Source organism: Pinus tabuliformis, chromosome 3_1 (assembly GCF_031772625.1).
Source record: "Pinus tabuliformis cultivar Carrire ecotype Pingquan chromosome 3_1, CPIR1, whole genome shotgun sequence".
In the NCBI taxonomy this organism is placed as follows: domain Eukaryota; kingdom Viridiplantae; phylum Streptophyta; class Pinopsida; order Pinales; family Pinaceae; genus Pinus; species Pinus tabuliformis.
This window is the reverse complement of record NC_142301.1, coordinates 247,542,958-247,562,732: the sequence shown is the minus strand read 5'-3', so window position 1 is coordinate 247,562,732 and position 19,775 is coordinate 247,542,958. Positions and strand designations below refer to the sequence as shown.

The 19,775-nt window shown below is 39.9% G+C and overlaps 1 protein-coding gene across 2 annotated transcripts in view; it reads right to left on the bottom strand.

The window, feature by feature from the left end:
• Positions 1 to 3,258: 3,258 nt before the first annotated feature.
• Positions 3,259 to 19,775, bottom strand: part of LOC149186726 (proteinaceous RNase P 1, chloroplastic/mitochondrial-like) — a 234,376-nt gene continuing 217,859 nt past the window's right edge. For both annotated transcript variants that reach the window (XM_089411106.1, XM_089411105.1), the window contains 2 exons: positions 4,312 to 4,380; positions 3,259 to 4,202 (listed from right to left, as the gene is read on the bottom strand). In XM_089411106.1, coding sequence (XP_089267232.1) covers positions 3,810 to 4,202; positions 4,312 to 4,380 — 462 coding nt within the window. In that variant the 3' untranslated portion in view covers positions 3,259 to 3,809. The remainder of the gene's footprint in view (positions 4,203 to 4,311; positions 4,381 to 19,775) is intronic.

Sequence of the window (19,775 nt, the reverse complement as noted above, 5' to 3'; positions counted from 1 at the left end):
GACTTCACATCACAATAAACAATTTACTTTGCCTCTCTTCACCTGAGTTTGTATGCTAGCTCGAATTTAACAGCCTAAAAACCAATCTAAAATGATTTGATAACATTCAAAATAGGGTACTCTGTTTTAGTGTAACAACGCCCAATTCATTGTAAAACCACACATTCGCTGCACTAAAACACAATGAACACTCCTTACAGGGCTTTGAAACCATTACAACAAAGTAAAAAAATATAAATGAACAATCACACATCGATTGAAGCCACAATGTTCAGATTTTTAATGTAAATCAATTCAACAAGTTACAGACTCTCCAATTGATCAACACACGGGAATAAAACTGCAAATAATCATGGTTCTCAAGCATAAATTGATTCAGTGTAACCATAGAGCTTCGATTCATTTAATAATCACACACAACTTACACCCTAATTGTTGTTCATTATGTCATTCACACAGAAATACCTTCTAGTTCACACATATTGTAAAGTACAAGCATCTACAAAACTTTAGAATTATAGTTACATAGAGAAACGAGTTCCTCTCTTCTCTCTCGCTTTATTTTTCCTCCCTCGGGAGCTTCTCCTCTCCTCAAGAACTTCCCTACCACTCTTTTCTTGTTGTTTCCCAAAAGCACTGAATATGACAACCAAGAGTCACGAGTGGTGAAACGTTTCCTCTTCCCCACAAAATAAGGGAAGTTGAAAACTAATTCTTTTCTTTTACAATAGAAAATAACTTCTCAAGATGAGTAAAATCAAAACCTACTCCTAAATTAAATATTCAAACTTTTTTAACAAAACATTTAAAAAAATTCCCAACATTGCCGTGTGACCATCTCATCACATTGGTAAGCTCTTGTCCACTCTTTGTCAATATTTTTGCTCGGCCTAAGCACTTGCATCAAAAAATATTTTCCCTTGTAGCTACTCGATCTAGCATCTTTAGAAAACTTGCACTTTCCAGCTAATTCATGTTGCTAGACTAGAAATGTGCATTGTTTGTCGGAAAAAATCCATCCTGCCTCCATAACACCTCCATATGAATCGTCATGCCTTCCTATGCCTCTGGAAAGAATTCGTTCTACCTCCCAGGAATAGATCTGGGCTCTAGCAACTGAACCGAACCTCCTTTTGGCAACTTGCATTGGCAAATTGGGCGACTTACAGTGCAAAATACAACCTTTCTACTGGATAATTCAACCTTCTTTCCCTAACTCTGGAATCTGGAAAACCTCCTAAGAATTTCTCCAAAAATTCTCACTGTTGCAACCCTTGTCGTTGTCTCTTCCCTTGGCTCGAACTGCGCCCTCACTGAAAACTGCGAACTAGGGAATTTGAATTGCCTTACTCGCAACATGTAAACTGTCTTCTCCAAGCCCCTTCGACTTGCTCTTATAATCTCTCACTAGAGCATCAGCAACCAAGATCTAATCATGATTGATGGGTCATATCTTAGACTGCGTCAAGTCACTTTTCCAAAAGTCTAGAGAAAAATCGATTTCCTCAATTAATACCCATTAATTAATCAATTTTCTTAAGTTAGACTTAGGAACCTTTTAATTATTAATCAATTAATTTAATTGAGGGGTTTCAAGTGTTTTCTCACGAAACATTTTTTGGGTTTTAGAGTCCTTATGTTCCTTAGCTTCTCTGACACCATAGAAACTAGAACATTTCCCTGATGCTACCATATCCATCAAAAACTAACAATGTATAGATAAGGAATGTAACTAGAGAGGAAAAGCTAACCAAGGCAAACATGGTTGATAAGAAAACCCTCACAAATGTAATGAAAAAGAAAAAATATAGTGTCAGTATTGACAAAATATTATTTACAATGAAAGACCAATATCCCATTAACCAACAAGTTGAAACCTATAATTCCAATTGCAATTGAAAATCCATCATTCGCCACCGAGGAAGTCATATCTATGCCCAAGAGCACCAACACACCAATCCTAATCCATGTATATCAAAAGTAAGCTCCAATATGAAACCCTGTCATCACCCTACTTGCATGGAAAAAACTAACATGAAACAAAACTAAATCCACATTCCTAAGTATTTGGATTTCAAATTGACTTTGTTTCCAAGGTATACTAAGAATCATAGTAAAAAGCGCCTCAATCAATTTTCATTGTAGAAATATAGAGATAATAAACTTAACATGATTTACCCATTCACAATGTGACAATATCGTTTAAATGTTTAAAGGTCTTATCATCTGGTTTCCTTAACAAATAGTGTTAATAGTAGAGAGAAATACAAGCATGAATGAAAGCATAGCTCCTCTTAAGCTTACTTTAAGGATGAAGCATTAGTTAAAAAGGAAATATAATGCACATAGTCAATCTAACCTTACTTCGAGTACAAAGCAGCATTCAAAAAGCACATGTAACATACACAATCCACCTACATCCATCTTAACCCCAAAGCTATCAAACATTGAAAATGATCAAATACCTTAAATTGTAGATTTTTTTTATTATTTAAGATAAATCTTTAAGTCACACTCAATTCAATGAAACACAAAACTTATTAAAATATATATATATATATATATATATATATATAAAGAGAGAAATTTTTAACTATAGTTAAAATATTGCTAATGCCATTGTAACAATATTTCTTTATATAGAAAAATAGAGAATCTCTCTCCAGATTTCTGTTTGTATATATACTTAGCCAATATATAATATTATTACTATTTTACTGTAAATGATATTTTGTTTTCAGCATAAAGTGACATCAAAGTTGTATTAGCATTAATCATATTAAATTGTAATGTTATGAATATAATTCATATAAAATAAATGTAAATAATAAATAGTCAAGATATTGATTATTTTAAATAGTCATTAGTTTAATGAAAAGACATACTTAGTCATGAAACGGCACCTGCCTAGGCATATAAGCAGGCCCTCATTGTAACATTCAATCACCCTTGTGCATTCATCTTATTAATAAAAAATATTATTTACAAGACATTGTGTATTTTACATTTAAAGCATAAGCTACAAGTTTTGTCACTTCAAATAATAATAATTTTAAGGTCACAGTCAAACCAAATATCAAATTGGTGTGTGACACCCCTTTATTTGTGGGACAAAGAACCCTTCTACTGAACAATTTCACTATCACTACCCCTTGTGAAACATATGCTCTTAATAATAAACCGACTCATAATAATTATTATGAACTGCCTCAACCATGTGTATGACCATTCAAAAATTATATAAAAACCACATGCCTATTGTCCCAATTATCATTCACATTATTATATATAACATAATATACTTATCTGTAATCTGTTACAGAGATATCTCTAAATCAGACTGCTGTATCCCCTTCAAGCATTTAAGAGTTCGAATCATTTCTCCAAATTGTAGAGCATAAATAAAATTACAACAGAAAAACAAATAGGTGACTTTGGATTTTCTGCTTGCTTTCTATCTTTGAATGAGGCATTGTTATGCCCAATAAATGAATAAAAATTCACTGGCAGCGTGTGCCAAGAATATGTCAACTACCATGCCCATATCTGAGCTAAACAACAGAAAGGAAGCTGTGTTACAGGTTTACCATAATTAGCGCTGTCATGCTATGAGCATAATTATAATGTACAATGCTTTTCATGAAAAACTATCTTCGAAGTTTGATTGGTTGCATACAGGCGTTTGTGTACCTGCTAAAAAAATCTCTTTTCTTGTTTTCCAACATGAATTCATGAGAGCTAGCATCCGTTCTACAGGGTCAAGGTTAGACCAAAATTTTCTATAACAAAGCTGCATGGAGAAGACAAAATTAATTTCTTTCCTCCCCAACTGGGTAGATCGGGTGATCCACATGCAATTTAACTGTTCGAATCGTCCCCCCTGTTGACGGTGGAGCAGAAGAAGGGGGTGACGAGGACAATGTCCGCTCTCTCCACGTACTCGTTGATTGAAAAGCTCGGCCAGAAGCACTCGAAGGATCTCTTATTTTCATATGAATGTTTGCTGCATCAATTGCTTCTCCACGAGTAATTTTAAAAGCTGAGAGTGGCGAGAAACTCTGAGCACTCTTTTCGTAAGATGCAGGAATGTTGCTCTTTTCAAGCTCAATCTGTTTAGGCCTTGTAATACACATCCAGATTCTTGGGGTCTCAATGTCATCTCCGCCCACTATGGGTATGTGCCACGAGCCCATCTCAGATTCCTGAATTTCAGTACACGATTAATGAGATGCTTAATATGCAATGAAAAGTAAGGGTAGGTAGTCAAATCATTTTTTGTTTCCCAAGAATAAAGGCAAAGTTGAGACATACCTGAATTACAATTGAATATGGAGGTGGCATACGGAACCCTGGACCTCTGCTTGTCATAGTAAGCCTAACCTGCCTCTCAGGAGTAGAAGCAATATTATGTTATGGAACATATAAAATAAAAGTGCATGCAATTTATTACCAATTTAATATACATACAAGCACAAACACAACAATTTACAGGGGATGGCATTGCAGCAATATTTCTTTATATAGAGAAAGAGAGAATTATATAATAGTATTTCTATATGTATCTTTTTATTTCTTTACATCTCATATTTATAATATAATTTTATAATTTTTTTCACTATAAAGTGATGTCAAAGTTGCATCAACATCAACATTATGATATATGTACTGGTTTTTGTTGATATATGTACTGGTTTTTCTCTATAATAAATCATTTTTTTCTCTGAATAAAAAAATAAAAATAAAAAATTGCATCAACATTCGTCATATTAGACCGTAAAAATCCCTCAAAATTATACATATACCGTATAACACAGTAATAAATAATAATAATATGATAGTCGTCCCCGAATCAAAGGAAAACTGCATTAAGAATGACAATGGCAATAGCGTCAACTCAATTTTTTTTAAATTTTAATTTCAAATTTGTAAGATTGGGTTTGAAAAACTAAGTTATTAAATTCATTTATTTTTCTAACCTATATAAGAAAAAGGGTTAACAGACATAAGAAAAAACGCATATAAAGTTGGAAGAAAGACAAAAAAAAAAACAAAAACAAAAACAGCTGACGGACAAAATCAAGAAACTAATGAAAGGAGAAAGAATTGACAAGTCAATAGAGGATTCCGAGAATCATAGGCACACTGCATTATGAATGAGAAATGACAACAAGAACACTCAACTACTACGATGAAAGAATTGAGTAGCTGACCAAGAGGGAAAACATACTAATTGCAGAAGCCTTAGCGTACCAAAAACCAATATCAAGTCAACGATCACAACATACCAGTGAACAAAGACATCAAGTAGCACCTGACGTAAAATTTTCATGCAATGAGTATCACACAAATTTCAAATAGGGCTTATCAAAGAATCAAAAAGAAATTACCGAAATATGATGGTAATGACCATAGAGTGGCCATTTGGATCAACAAAATGGAAGGAATTTTTTAATGGAACCCCCCGTTGGGTGAAAGAGAAAAAATAATGATAGCATCCAACAACTTAGAAGGGGAAACTTACAATAGATTTCTATAGTGGACGGGAAAACGTGACAATCATTTTTTTTTATTGGCAAAGTTTCACAGCTACTTATTAAAAAGTTTTGTAACAAGGAAGTTGAATGACCTATACAACAAATTCGTTCATCTTAAATAGAAGGGAAATGTGAATGACTACACACAAGAACGGGAAGTTTTGCCCACAAGATTGAAACAAATTTGCAAATGAACAATCGTTAAATAAAGTACATCCATGGTAAAATACAGCTATGGAAACCTATAAAACAATTGAGGATGCTAGACATGCCGCAAAATTAATTGAACAAAAAAATGAGTTCAACAAGTCATCATTCACTGGAGAAGATGAAAATTGGCATCAAGACTCAAACAAGAAAGGAGTAAAAGTGTGGATGGAAGGCAAGAAGTATAGAAGAAGCCAGATGATGAAATAAGTGTAGCATACAATGCAAATACAAATCATGACAATACATCACAAAAAGCATTATTAGCTTCAATCTCATGTGCTCGGCAAAATAGAATTGAAGACAAAAAACTTCAAAGAAAGATAATTACTCCAAAAAAACCAATTACAACCACCAATAACAAAATATGTTCCACCACATCTCAAAGGAGAGGATCCAATCTTTAATCAAAAAAGAAAGCAACCCTAAACTTTTACCAACAACCATGACAGGGCAACCACAATGTAATGAACAGGGTTTGTATATGCGGTGGTCCATGGAATATTCAGAGTATCTGAAATATTGTAATATCCATGATAGGACAGTAATATATAATTATATAAGAAATTTTGAATATACAAGAGATATGAGATATGATATGTTTACAAATGAGGATCTGTGTATATACCTAGGTAGATACGCCTTCATGTCTGGTCATATCCTTTGGTACATATCTGTTAAATTGGCAACTAGGGCCAAACTCCATATGGGTCAGCTTATTTATGGCAGCTGATATTTTTATTAAATCCCTCTCGTCGAGAGGTGTAGGATTGATCCAAAGATCATCCAATTCCGATAAGTATTTATGGAAATATGAATTTATTTTGATTATGGAATTATTATCAAGCCGACCATCGTCTTATGTAGGCTCAAAAGCCCAACTGACGTGTCTATTCAACCTCTACGTTTTTATTATAAATAAGAGAGGATTTGGAGTCATTAGGAACATAGATTCTTCATGTGATCTCCTCTCCACATCTTGGGTTTTTGGAGAAGTAGAGACACTAATGAAGGATGCCCTAATTCAATGTTGGAAATAGAGACACTTAGCCGCAAATCAAGGAAGACATTAGTAAGTTGTTCATGGAGATCTATACACCGTTAATAATGAGGCACTGCACGTTGTTCATGTTGGAGACTATTACGCTGTTAATAGCACATATGCAAACAATGAGGATATGTATATATCTGCAGTATACGCACAACTTTCATGATGCCCTAGCTCTCATGCAGATATGGAGCAACTACGTACAGCAATGAACGTTGGCAATGGAGCAACTATGCATATCAATGAACTCATACGCTTATTTGATGTTCATGGTGACATTTATGCTGTACACTGAATACGTTGTTCTTGAACTATACGCAGGGTAGAGATAGTCAATGTGATGCCCTAACCCTAATCCGTTGTCATATGGATGATCCGCAGTCATAACCGCAGTCACGAGGAGGTGAAGCCGCAGTTAAGGCGTGAAGCTGCAATCCTGTTCATGCAAAGGATACTTGCAGTCCTGTTCATGCAAAAGATACACGTAGTCCAGTTCACGCAAAGGATACCTGTTATATGCTAGTCATAGAAACTCTAATACGCTGGTATGAGGGACACTTATACGCAAAACGTTGTCCATGTTTAAGATTGCCCTTATACATGAGGGTAAATACGCAGCAAGTCAAAGAGATCTGGCCGCAGTTAGAAGGGAGGCCTGTAGCTGCCAAAAGGAATATCTTACGCAATATGAAGGTGTCACTATTACACAAGGTGGCATACCTGTAGCAGCACAATGAACATCATGATAGATCTATTCTCTCAGCTCAATGAAGACTATGTTAGAAGTTTCAAGTCCTGGCATAACTCTGATAATGAAATAGATTTCAATGACGGTCAAGAGATCCTTGGCATACGGTAGTCTCATCATGTTTCAAAGAACAATGACAAGGATCACGTTAATCATATATATGTATAGCAGCATGATGTATGAGATCATGGACAGCATGATGTATGGGCAGCATAGTGATCTGATGCATCATGATGATGATGCACATCTGTAAGGGCAACAACATAATGATGATGCACATCTGCAAGGGCAGCAGCATGATGTATGAGATCATGGACAGCATGATGTATGGGCAGCATAGTGATCTGATGCATCATGATGATGATGCACATCTGTAAGGGCAGCAGCATAATGATGATGCACATCTGCAAGGGCAGCAGCACGATGATGGATAAGACAATGTTGCACGAAGCGGGAGCGAAGCGGAAGCGCGAAGCGGAAGCGCAGAGCGCGGAAGCGTCATTTTCCAAAAATCTAGGAAGCGAAGCGTCCGCGGAAGCGTCTGCTATATATATATATTTTTTTGCATTTATACTCAAAACAAACATCCCAAATACCAAATTAATTGTAGAAGACATGAAAACATGCATATTTTTGCATAAATCAAGATAGATATGGCATCCATGATTCCATTGTAGTTACTAGTATGTACAACAATCATCTATATTCTAGCTATTACAAACATACATCAAATTTTTAAGCATATTATAAAACATAAAACATTTAAGCATATTATAAAACATAAAACATAGAGCATATTATGATTTATCTAGCAAGTGAGCAACTGTCAACATTTGTCATGTCCAAAATTCAAATAATAATGTTTACAAAATATGTCACTTGGTCACCGCCAAGCCAAAAAGGTTCAAAATTCAAATTCACAAGTCTACAAGTCTAATGAGTAATCTATGACAAAAAGAAGTAGATTGTGAATATATCTACTAATCTCTCCTCCTTCCACCACGAATAGAACGTGATGGCGGGCCTCCACGTGGTGGCAATGAAGAAGATGGTCCCTGTGTAAGTCGTGGCACTGGAACTGATGAAGAAGAACCCCCTGCCGTTGGTGTTGAACCATGGAACCTAGAAACCAAGGGACCAGATGGGGGTGGGGGTTGTGGCATATCAACACCCGTGTCATCATCCTAGAATCGCTCAAAAAATTCATGCAAAAAAAAAAACACTAGTTAACAAAAAAATTAAAAACATGAATTAGATAAATGCTTTATAAGGGAAAATTGGAAAATTCATACCACAATGGACATACATGGATAAGAGAATCCTCTAATTGCTCTAGTCGCAACACTCCATCCTCCAAATTGGGCTCCTCTGGATTCTTGTCCCAAGTCAACAAGTCTTTATTAGACTTTGCATCTCACAGTAATGGGACAACAATCGCAAGTTGTAATGAACATAAACCAAGCTCTCTGCCCAGTCTAAATTCAACCTGTTCCTTTTAACACTGTGGATGAAAGAATAAGAGCTCCAACACCTCTCTGCAGAAGAAGTGTTTACCACCTGTGATAGCACCCGCAATGCCAAACTCTGTAGAAGTGGAGTAGGCCCTCCATGCATGTTCCACCACTCAAGAGCAGAAAAATGCTCTCGATCTTGAATTGCATGCATGCTCCCAAATGGACCAGTGTTGCTCGTATAGTTGCTCACCTGTCTCCGTACCAATGCAGCCTCCTCATTATCAGGGATTAATCTACTCAATGCAGCCATATATTTTTCGTGAACCTCTTTATCTTGGTGTGGTTTTTTCCTGACTCCCCCCCCAGGTGCTGGTTTTGAAAGCCATGATGGATGATAGTATTTAGGTGTCAAAACATATGCTAATGCATGCAATGGGACATTTAGCATATCCCATCGGTTTTCTACCTCTTCACGAATATAATTGTACAAGGTGGTATCTCTAGGCTCAACAATGTCTTTAATCTGCCCCAACATGCTATCCATTTGCTCATACACCTCCCCAATTACTGGTCGATCTGAATCTGCAAACTTGATCATGTAATAAATTGGTTTGGTGAATTGCAAAACATATTTAACCTGTGACCAAAAGTAACTGTCAAGAACAGTGTCCTTGACTTCATTAGCACCATCTGTGTCAGTGTTAATTTCATCCCATGTTTCAGCACACACCAGATTAGTTAAAGCTTGTCTCACCCTCACTAGCCGCCTAAAGGTGAGGTAATAACTAGCAAATCTTGTCTTTGCAATTTTAAGCAATTGCAACTTGGAGTAAGTGCCATAGAAGTAGTTTACCCTTGTATGCCCTGTGATGAATTTAATGAGTTGCTTCCCTTTCCTGTAAACCTCAGCAATCCACCCACAATCTTTGTGTTTCACAATATCATGCATCAAAAGGTTCAATGTGTGAACCAGGCACCCAGACCAAAAGATGTGTGGATGAGTACGCTCAATAATTTTTCCTGCTAACTTACAATTTGCTGCATTATCTGTGATCACTTGAACCACATTATTCGGACCAACATCTTTGATTGATTTCAATAGGAGATCTGCAATGTTTTGTGCAGTTGCACTGATGGAGGAGGAGTCATGAGATGCAATAAATACTGCACCACTAGAAGAAACACCAAGAACATTTATCAAATGTTGGTTTCTAATATTTGTCCACCCATCTAATACAATGGATACCCCAGAATCCACCCACTCATGTGTAAAACGTGTCAAAGCTCTTTGAACCTTAGCTTTTTCTCTTTCTAATAACACTGTTCTAGCTTTCTCATAGTTGGGGGCCTTGTATCCTTTTGGGGCTTCATTGATGGCCTTTACCATTTCATGCCAATAGGGAGAGCGAAGCACATTGAATGGTACACCGCAAGCACAAAGAAAACGGACTATCTTTCCATCCACATCATCCCTCCCAGCAACATTAAGGAAATCCCCTATTGTTTTTCTACCTCCAGAGGTTGCAAAAGTACCATGAGGAGATGGGCAACTACCAAATTTAGAGGTTGCACTTGATTCAGAATGAGTTTTTTGTTTCTTGTTTTTTCGTTGTGCAGCCATCTCTATTTGGATGTATTTTTCTCTTTGTTCACTTGAAATGTTTGGGCAAATGGTTACCCCCACAGAACCCTTTTTTTCATCACTCTCCAGCACCCCACAAAGATGCCTCCTCAGACGGGTATATGAACCCGTATATGGTTTTCCTCCATGACAACCATGAGGGCACAAAAATTTGTAAGATCCACCACCCTTTCCCCCTTCAAGTTTGGTCACATAGTTCCACAAGGGATTTGATGTACCTTTCCCATCTTGTGCTTCAGTGTCCTCTTCAAGTTCATCCCCTTCCTCTTCAAACCCTTCCTCCTCATCATACATTGGGTCACCAAGTTCATCCCCTTCCTCTTCCCCTCTATTCCTCACCCTTGCCATCATTAAAACCAAGAGTGGAATGATACATAGAAGCCAAAAGAACACCATCTTGGAATATGGATATAGGTGGTGGACAACCTGTAAATAAAGGAGCAAGTAGAAACAATGGGAAAGAGTAGGAGAGGGAGGAGAAAAATACAATTTTTTTTTCAAAAAAACAAGGGAGTTTGGGGTTTGAACTTACCTCTTTAGCTCTTGTAGATGAAGTCCTCCAAGCTCTTGCTCCAAGCTCCTCCTCCTTCTCCTAGCTCCTCCTTCTTCACTCCTCCAAGCTCTCCTCTCTTCTCCTCTCTTCTCCTCTCCTTTCCTCTCTTCTCTTCTCCTCTCCTCTCTTCTCTTCTCCAACTCTCATAAACTCAAAGTGAGAAAATGAGAAGAGAATGGGGGCTTTATTCTTTTCTAAACTCACCCTAAAGTGACCCTAACCCACCCCTAACCCACCCCCTCATGCTTAGTTAAGTTAGATTTTAAATGAAATTAAAAAAAAAAATTTGATATCCGCGGGTTGCGTGCGGGTTGCGCCCGGGTGGCGTGCGGGTGGCGTGCGCTTCCGGGCAAGTTGCGTGGCGCCACCTCATGCCAGAACCGCATGCCGAAGCGCGATTCCGGGGGGCCGCAACCTCATTGGCAGGAATCGTTTCAAAAACAAGGAAGCGCGCAACCTAAATTTCGGAATCGCGATTCTTGTGGAGATTCTGGAACGCTTCCGCACGGGTCGCGGTTCCGGGTTAGGATCCGGCGGGGGGGGCGATTCCTGCAACCCTGGGATAAGATCATGGACATGGGCAGCATGATGATAATCATAATTAGTGCAACATGGTGCAGTATGCAGTGGTGCAGCAAGAAGATCAAACGCAGCACGATCATAGGTGAAGGAGTCACCTTGGAGAATTAGTTGAAGCGGAATGTCTTCAACTGATCTCATCGTTATAAGAAATGATCTATGCTAGATCTAGATAAGTCAAAGTGTTGACTTTTGTTGTAAATGTTCTATCTCTCTCTCTCTTTCTCTGCTAAACTTTGAAGAACATAAAAGAAGAATTGATCAAGGGTTTCCCCACACATTGTGGGGTTTGTCCCTAGCTAGCGCCACATCTTTTGTCCTCTTGTCTTGGCTTGTCTTCTGCGATTTATATTTATGTTGTATCTGCAGTTTACTTTATACTGATGTGATGGCTAATATGGAAAAGAAATTAAATAAATTGTTCGAGCATAGAACATACCCAAAATTTAACATGGTATCAAAGTTGAGGTGAAGACAATCCCCAAGCAAGAGTGAAAGAGCAATCACCAAAGACAAAAGGATCAATGGGTTCTTCACAATTCACTTAGGGTGAAGTCGAAGCAGAGCATATTATCAGAATGGCGCAATAGAACTTCTGATGGCATACCTAAAGATCACTTCATTGGGAAGTTTGGATCTAAGGGTGGAAGGAAAGGTAGATGTCTTGATTATGAGTTCAACCCTTATGCAAAGGAGTGTCTGAATGACAGAGATGCAGGTCATCAAAGACACGGCCGACTCTTCAAGGAAGCAAGGAACCCCAGGTAAGAAAACTCAAATATTGTTTCTGATAAAGAAGTGTTATCTTGTATTGGCCCTCTCCTTCAGATTCTTTGGGAATCTGGCATATTGATTGTAGTGCTTCAAGGCACTTCATCGGATAGAAGGGTGCACTCTCTAATTTGGTAGAGATGGAAACAATCATGGGATTACACTTGGAGCCGATGCCACCTATCCCGAAAAGGGAATGGAAGTCAAAGGTTTTATGGTGGCATTCGTCAATGGAAAGGTATGTGTTTAAAAATAGAATTTTCTAAGATGCTTTTGAGTTCAAGGTTGTATTAAGTTACAGGAAGTCCATGAGTAGGACCATGTCCATTGACACATAGCACCGAAGGTCTGTGAGTCAGATGGTGACAGGGAAGCCTAAATTCAAAAAGAGCATGAAACTACATGTTTGAGATGTACAGAAGGAAAATCTTACAAGGGACCATTCCCCTCAAGTAGCAGGTCCACAGGTTTGAAACAACCCCTGGAGTTTTGAGATTCATGAACGGGAATCTCATGTAGACAGGTAGAAGAAAGCCCTCTATGGCTTGAAGCAAATCACCCCGGGTATAGTATGAGAGGATCAACAACTCTCTGATGAAGCTAAGATTCACTAGGAGTGAAATCAATCCAAACCATTACTCGAAGGATGTGGATGATAGACCTCTCATACCGGCACCTATGTCTGACAGGTGCAGACCCTCTCATTTGTAGGAGACAGAGAGTTGGATTCCGTATGTGGAATGATAAACAGCAAGCCTGTGACTACCTCAAGGATATTAACTTTCAAAAGCTATATGGTAGTGATGTCGGACCAGATTTGGGAAATGCCTCTGAGTTTCATAAACTCAATCACGTTGATGTTCTTGGTGAACTTCCATATGGACATATGTTTTGCAATTAGCATGGTGAGCTCATATTTGGTTGAGCCTCACTGGATTGGTGCCAAGAATCCTCTGAGATATCTTTGGGGCACAATCTCTCATGGACTGAGATACACTGCTAAAAATATGAAAATTGCATGATTATTCAAACGCTGACTAGGCAAGCATTGTGAAGAATCACGAGAGCACTTCTCAGTGCTGGTTCTCTTTGGATTCTACTTCGATATCATGGATGAGAAGGAAGCAAAAATCGGTTGTTATAAGTACCGTCGAGACCGGATACATAACTTTGAGTATGACCTCGTATGAAGTTGCCTGGCTATGGAAACTCTTCAGTGAGTACACATGATGAATACCACTATGATTCTCTGTGACAACAAGAGGTGGGATTCGATTATTGAGGAATCCCGTATTCAATGTGATGGGGCCAACCCACGTGGTCCCGCTATCCGTCAGCTGAGGTGTATTATTCCGTGGCGAGATGTGATAATGTGTTGGTTGATTGTTTATCTGTGTGAATCAATTCGGGATCGGTACTTGTAGATCTGTTTTAATGAGGCAGTACCCCAAACTTACCTCCACCCAACAGCTGTCTGCCTTGGTAAATCCGCAAGGTTTTGGGGTTTAGGGTTCTCGACCCTTCGCGCCTATTCACTTTTGTTGTTCACGATTGTTGTCTTTCCTCTTTTGCTCTGCGAGCCTGCGACTTTCAGTTGGTGCTTATGGGTTGCGATTCTCTCCGTCCCTAGACTGTTTGGTCTGTTGTTTCGATGCCCAGTTGCTCTTCCAACTATGGCTGCGGCTATGTGCTTGACATTGCCTGTTCTTCCGGCGTCTTTTACTTGTAATGGTGAGTTTCGAAAACGTTGCTGCGCGGTTAGATTTTCAAAGATTGCTCTGGTTTGCTTTAGTCGTTTTCTTTTGGGCTCCTTAGGGTTCTGTCTCTATGCAATTTGTGGGTGCCTGTGAATGATTGGGTTCTGCTTTCTTTCTGTTGTCAATTTGTTCCCCTGGAACTATCGTGCTCCTCTGCAACGGGTTCGATTCCCCCTCTCTGTTCTTGATGGTTCGGTGGCGGCGCTCTCAGCTGGAAACTCCGCATGCAAACTTGGTAAGTTAGAGTTCTATGTCGGATTTATTTGTGTACTCCTTTTCCTGTTGCTAATGTCACGGCTCCTTCGTGGGCAGGTTATTTCTTCTGGGTTGGCTAGAGGTCCTGGTGTCGTGAGCAGGTAAACTCGACTTCGGTTTTGTGTTCTTGTTCCTTCCCTGTGTTTCTTTCACTGTTTATGATGTCGTCCTGACTATACTTCTCTACACATTTTCTTGCAGGTGGGGCTGTGCACGGCTACCTTTAATATGCTCTCGGCAGTCTGCAATTCTGGGTAGTTCTTTCCCCTTGGTATTTGGTAGCTGCTTCTTAGGTTGCTTCGACCCCCCAATGTCGGACCTGCGTGCAGACCTTCGACTGTTCTTTTCTTAAGTCGACCTTTCGTTGTTCTCTGGTTGTATTTACAGTGTTGAGCCTTGATGAAATTTTGATTCTTGTTCACTGTAGGTTAGCGACCATGTCTGTGGTCCTAAATCGTTTTGCTATTGCGGACAGTTTATAATGAAAACTTGTACAGGGATTTATATGTATAATTTACTTGTTCGGCTATATGGCTTATTTATATGAATCTGTTGCTTTATAAACGACAAGGCCTGTATGTTATCTCACATACCTGGGGTTTCGGTTGTGTGTGTTCGGCTTTGATTCTTCCTCCAGCGCATTATCACTTCTCTTAATGCAACACCTGTAACACACTCTATTTAACAGTCTTGCTTAATATATTTGTTTGCACGGTTACACAGTTTGAACACAATGTAAATGAATACACAGAATGTTTATTTCTCTGTTATCTCTGCTCTTGTTTGTTTACACGAAGTCGGAACCCCCACAATGGTTCATTCCGCTCCTTTTATAATTCTGTCTACAAAAACAGTTGTTCATTACGTAACTGTTGTTGGTTATATCATTAGTTTCTACAGTTAGTCCTTTTGCGGTTGCCTACCGTTAACTGATACATTTGGTTTTCTTTGTATTTTTCCAACCGTAATATGGTTGTTTCCAAGCACAAGAATGCTACCTAATTTGCTACTGTTCCTAATTAAAAGTAAAATTATGACAGTGTTGTTTTTCTTTGGTTCTGATAATTTAAAAAAAAAAACATTACATAGTTAATAATAACGATAGTAAAAAAAAATAACCAAGGCAGTTTTACTGCCGATCCATCAAACCGTGTCCTCAGTCCTTTTTGGAAACCTTGTCTGCCTTTTCTCTGATTTCACCCTGTTGACCAGATGCTCCTGCATCAGGCTCCCGGGGTAAAAGAGAACTCATGGCTCCGTTCCATGAGCTCCTCCACCGAGTAACCAGCCTTCTGAATCTGCGCCGCGTCGAGCCACGAGCTGTCCTCCATTGGACGGTCTCTCCACTTGACGAGGTAACGCAGATACTCCTTTCTGCGCGTCTTCTTGGCTACCTGGGTGCTGAGGATTCCTTCAATTTCATGGGTCCGGGCCGAAGGTAACTGCTTCTTCCAAGGACTACTCTCTAACTAGGTGGGTGTGGCCGTTCTGGCTCAAATCTTGCATGGACCGATTTTCTTGTATTTCAACTTGTTATATGTGCCCTTAGGAAACCGTTCCCGGCGCAGGTGCGCAAGGACTTCGTCCCCAACATCAAAATGCACCTCTCGTCGCTTTGTGTCTGCGTGCTGTTTGTATTTCTGTGTGCTGTCCTGCAATCTCAATTTGACTTTTTCATGAAGTTCACTCATTGCTTCAGCAAAATCTTCCCCATCTGCACTCCTCCGTTCTAGCTGTCCCAAATCTCGCAGTTCATGTACTCCCCGAGGATGCATACCATACAAAATCTGAAATGGGCTAAATCCAGTGCTACGATTGGGCGAATCGTTATAAGCGAATTCTGCCTGGGCAAGAGCTCGATCCCATAATCGTGAATTTTCTCCAGTCAAACTTCGTAATAAGTTTCCCAAACTCCTATTCACCACCTCTGTCTGTCCATCAGTCTGCGGGTGATACGCAGAGCTGAAATTTAATTGCGTGCCCAACTTTTTCCACAGGGTGCGCCAAAAATGTCCTGTGAATTTCACATCCCTGTCTGAAACAATAGTCTTAGGTAAGCCATGCAATCTAACAACTTCTGTGAAAAACAGGTGTGCCACGTATGTGGCATCACTAGTTTTCCGGCAAGGAATGAAATGAGCCATCTTCGAGAATCTGTCTACCACCACCATCACTGAATCATATCCCCGCTGCGTTCTAGGCAATCCTAGGACAAAGTCAACGCTGACTGAATCCCACGGCCTGCTTGGAACAGGTAGGGGTGCGTAGAGTCCTGTGTTTTGACTGTGCCCCTTCGCCAGTTGGCAGACTTTACACCTGGTTACATATCTCTGCACGTCCCGGCTCATTTTAGGCCAATAATAAAAATGCCCGAGCTGCTCTAAAGTTTTGTCGATGCCAAAATGTCCCGCTAGTCCACCACTATGTTTTTCTCTTACTAGATTTTCCCTCATCGAACAGTCCGGAATACATAGCTGCCCACCTCGAAACAATAATCCCTCCTGTAAATTATAATCTAGCCATGGGCTTGTGTTCCTCAATACGGGATTTTGGCAAGCTTCAAAAGCTTCCTTGAAGTCCGTGTCCATCTGGTACAAATCCTTCAGATATTCAAATCCCATCACCTGTATGCTACTTTCCTGTAAGAGCAAGGCTCTTCGGCTCAAAGCATCTGCCACTTTGTTGGCTTGCCCACTTATGTGTTTTAGCACAAAAGTAAAACTCTGCAGGTATTCTACCCACTTGGCATGTTTATGGTTTAACTTGTGCTGCTGCGTTACATATTGTAATGCTGAATTATCGGAAAACAAGACGAACTCATTGCCTAGTAGGTAGTGTCTCCAATGTTTCAAAGCTTGGACTACCGCATAGAACTCCTTGTCATATGACGAATACTTCTGCCGACTCTCATTTAGTTTTTCACTAAAAAACGCAACTGGTCTGTCCTCTTGACTGAGCACAGCGCCAATAGCTGTCCCGCTTGCATCACAACGAACCTGAAAAGATTTGCTAAAATCGGGCAGTCTCAAGATCGGCCTCTCCGTTATTTTCCGCTTTAAAAGTTGGAAACTGTTTTCTGCCGCCTTGGTCCAACAAAAAGGTTGGTTGGCCTTTTTGATGGTCTCTAGCATTGGTGTGCAGATTTCACTGAAATTTTTAATGAATTTTCGATAAAAACTTGCTAGACCGTGAAAACTACGTACCTCAAACAAATTCTTTGGTGACGGCCAACTCATGATTGCTGCAATCTTTTCTGGGTCCATCTTTAACTCGTTCTCTGCAACTACAAATCCCAGATAGATCAGCTCCTTCTGCAAGAAAGTGCATTTCTTCAAATTTATTAGCAGTTTGTTCTGCTGCAGCTTCTCCAACACCTTTCGAATATGCTGAAGATGCTCTCTTTTCGTTCTGCTGAAAATTAAAATATCGTCCAGATAAACTATCACGAACTTGCCAATAAATTCTTTTAACATCTCATTCATCAGCCTAATAAATGTACTAGGAGCATTACTCAACCCAAATGGCATGACCAGCCATTCATACAACCCTTCATTGGTCTTGAAGGCTGTCTTCCATTCATCTCCTTCCCTAATTCTGATCTGATGATACCCACTCTTCAGATCTATTTTTGTAAAGTAAGCTGCCCCACTAAGACAGTCCATCATGTCGTCCATTCTGGGCAAGGGAAACCTGTATCGAATCGTAATTTTGTTTATAGCCCGCGAATCCGTACACATTCGCCATTCTCCACCTTTCTTGGGTGCAAGTACTGTTGGTACTGCACAGGGGCTCAGGCTTTCTCTGATCAGTCCCTTATCCAGCAACTCCTGCACTTGTTTGCGTACTTCTTCATTGTCCTTCGGACTCATCCTGTACGCTGCCTTGTTTGGCAAGCTTGCTCCTGGTATAAAATCAATGTGATGGCTGATACTCCTTTTGGGAGGCAATTTATTAGGTAACTCATCAGCCGCAATGTCTTGGAATTCTTCCAATAGCTCCTGTATTTCCTTAGGCAGTTCTGATTTTTCCAAGTTCAGCAACACTGGGTTCATTCTCCTCACAACTGCAAAATTAACTTCATTTTCCTCAACCTGTTTCACAAACTGTTTTCCTCCAATTAACAGTGCCTTTGTTCCGCTTGATTTTGCTGTGTCTTCCTCTTTGATGGGTACAAGTGTGTGTTTGACCCCATCCTTTGTAAATTTATAATAATTTGTCTTCCCGTCGTGTGTCACCTTCCGGTCATACTGCCATGGTCTTCCAAGCAGTATGTGGCACACGTCCATTGGCATAATATCGCAGACCACTGTGTCGTGGTACTTGCCAATGTGAAATTCGACCTCGCATTGTTCATCAACTAACAGCTGGTGGCCTTTCTGTAGCCACGACACCTTGTAAGGTGTGAGGTGCTTTAGCCGCTTTAGTCCCAGCTTTTCCACCATCTCAGTGGCAACCAAGTTGTCCGTACTCCTGCTGTCTATTATCAATTTGCAGCACTTTCCATGTGATTTACAAACTGTCCGGAACAGTGCTTTCCGCTGTGTTGGTTCAGCCACCTCCTTGGCTGGTTTTAACAGCACTTTATTTAAAATCAAAGCTTCCCCTGTCTCCGCCATGTCTTCCACCTCCCGGGGTTGTGCTTCAGCTTCCTCAGGCTGTGCCATAAGTGTTCCCCTCTGGCCCGCATGTTCAACTTCTGGACATTCGAAGGATCTGTGCCCCCATTTATGGCACCTGTAGCACTGGACATTAGTCCCTCTTCCGCGGCCATTTCCTCGTCCTCGCTGATATGACCGACCTCCTCTGGTGCTTTCTCCTTTCTCTGCTGTCCCTGAAGTTTTGGAACTGCTGCCTTCATCACTGTTCGCGGCAGTTCTCCCTCTGCCGTAGGACTGTCCTCGTCCTCTGCCATTCCCTCTCCCTCTCCTGTTATTCTGTTTTCTGTTGATTTTCTCTTCAGCCTTTACAGCACTCTGAAAGGCTTCTTCAATATTCCGGGGAGAAAGAATACTGATTTCATCCAATATTTCCATCCTCAAGCCATTTACGTACCTCCCTGTTTTTTCTGGAGTATCATCCGTATAACCAGCACGTAAATTCACCCGGTAAAACTCTTCTGTGTATTCTTTGACAGTCATACCCTTCTGCCTTAAATTTTGTACTCGCCGATATAGTTCCACCTGGTAGTCTTTCGGCAGAAATCTGCCCTTCAATTTTGCCACCATCC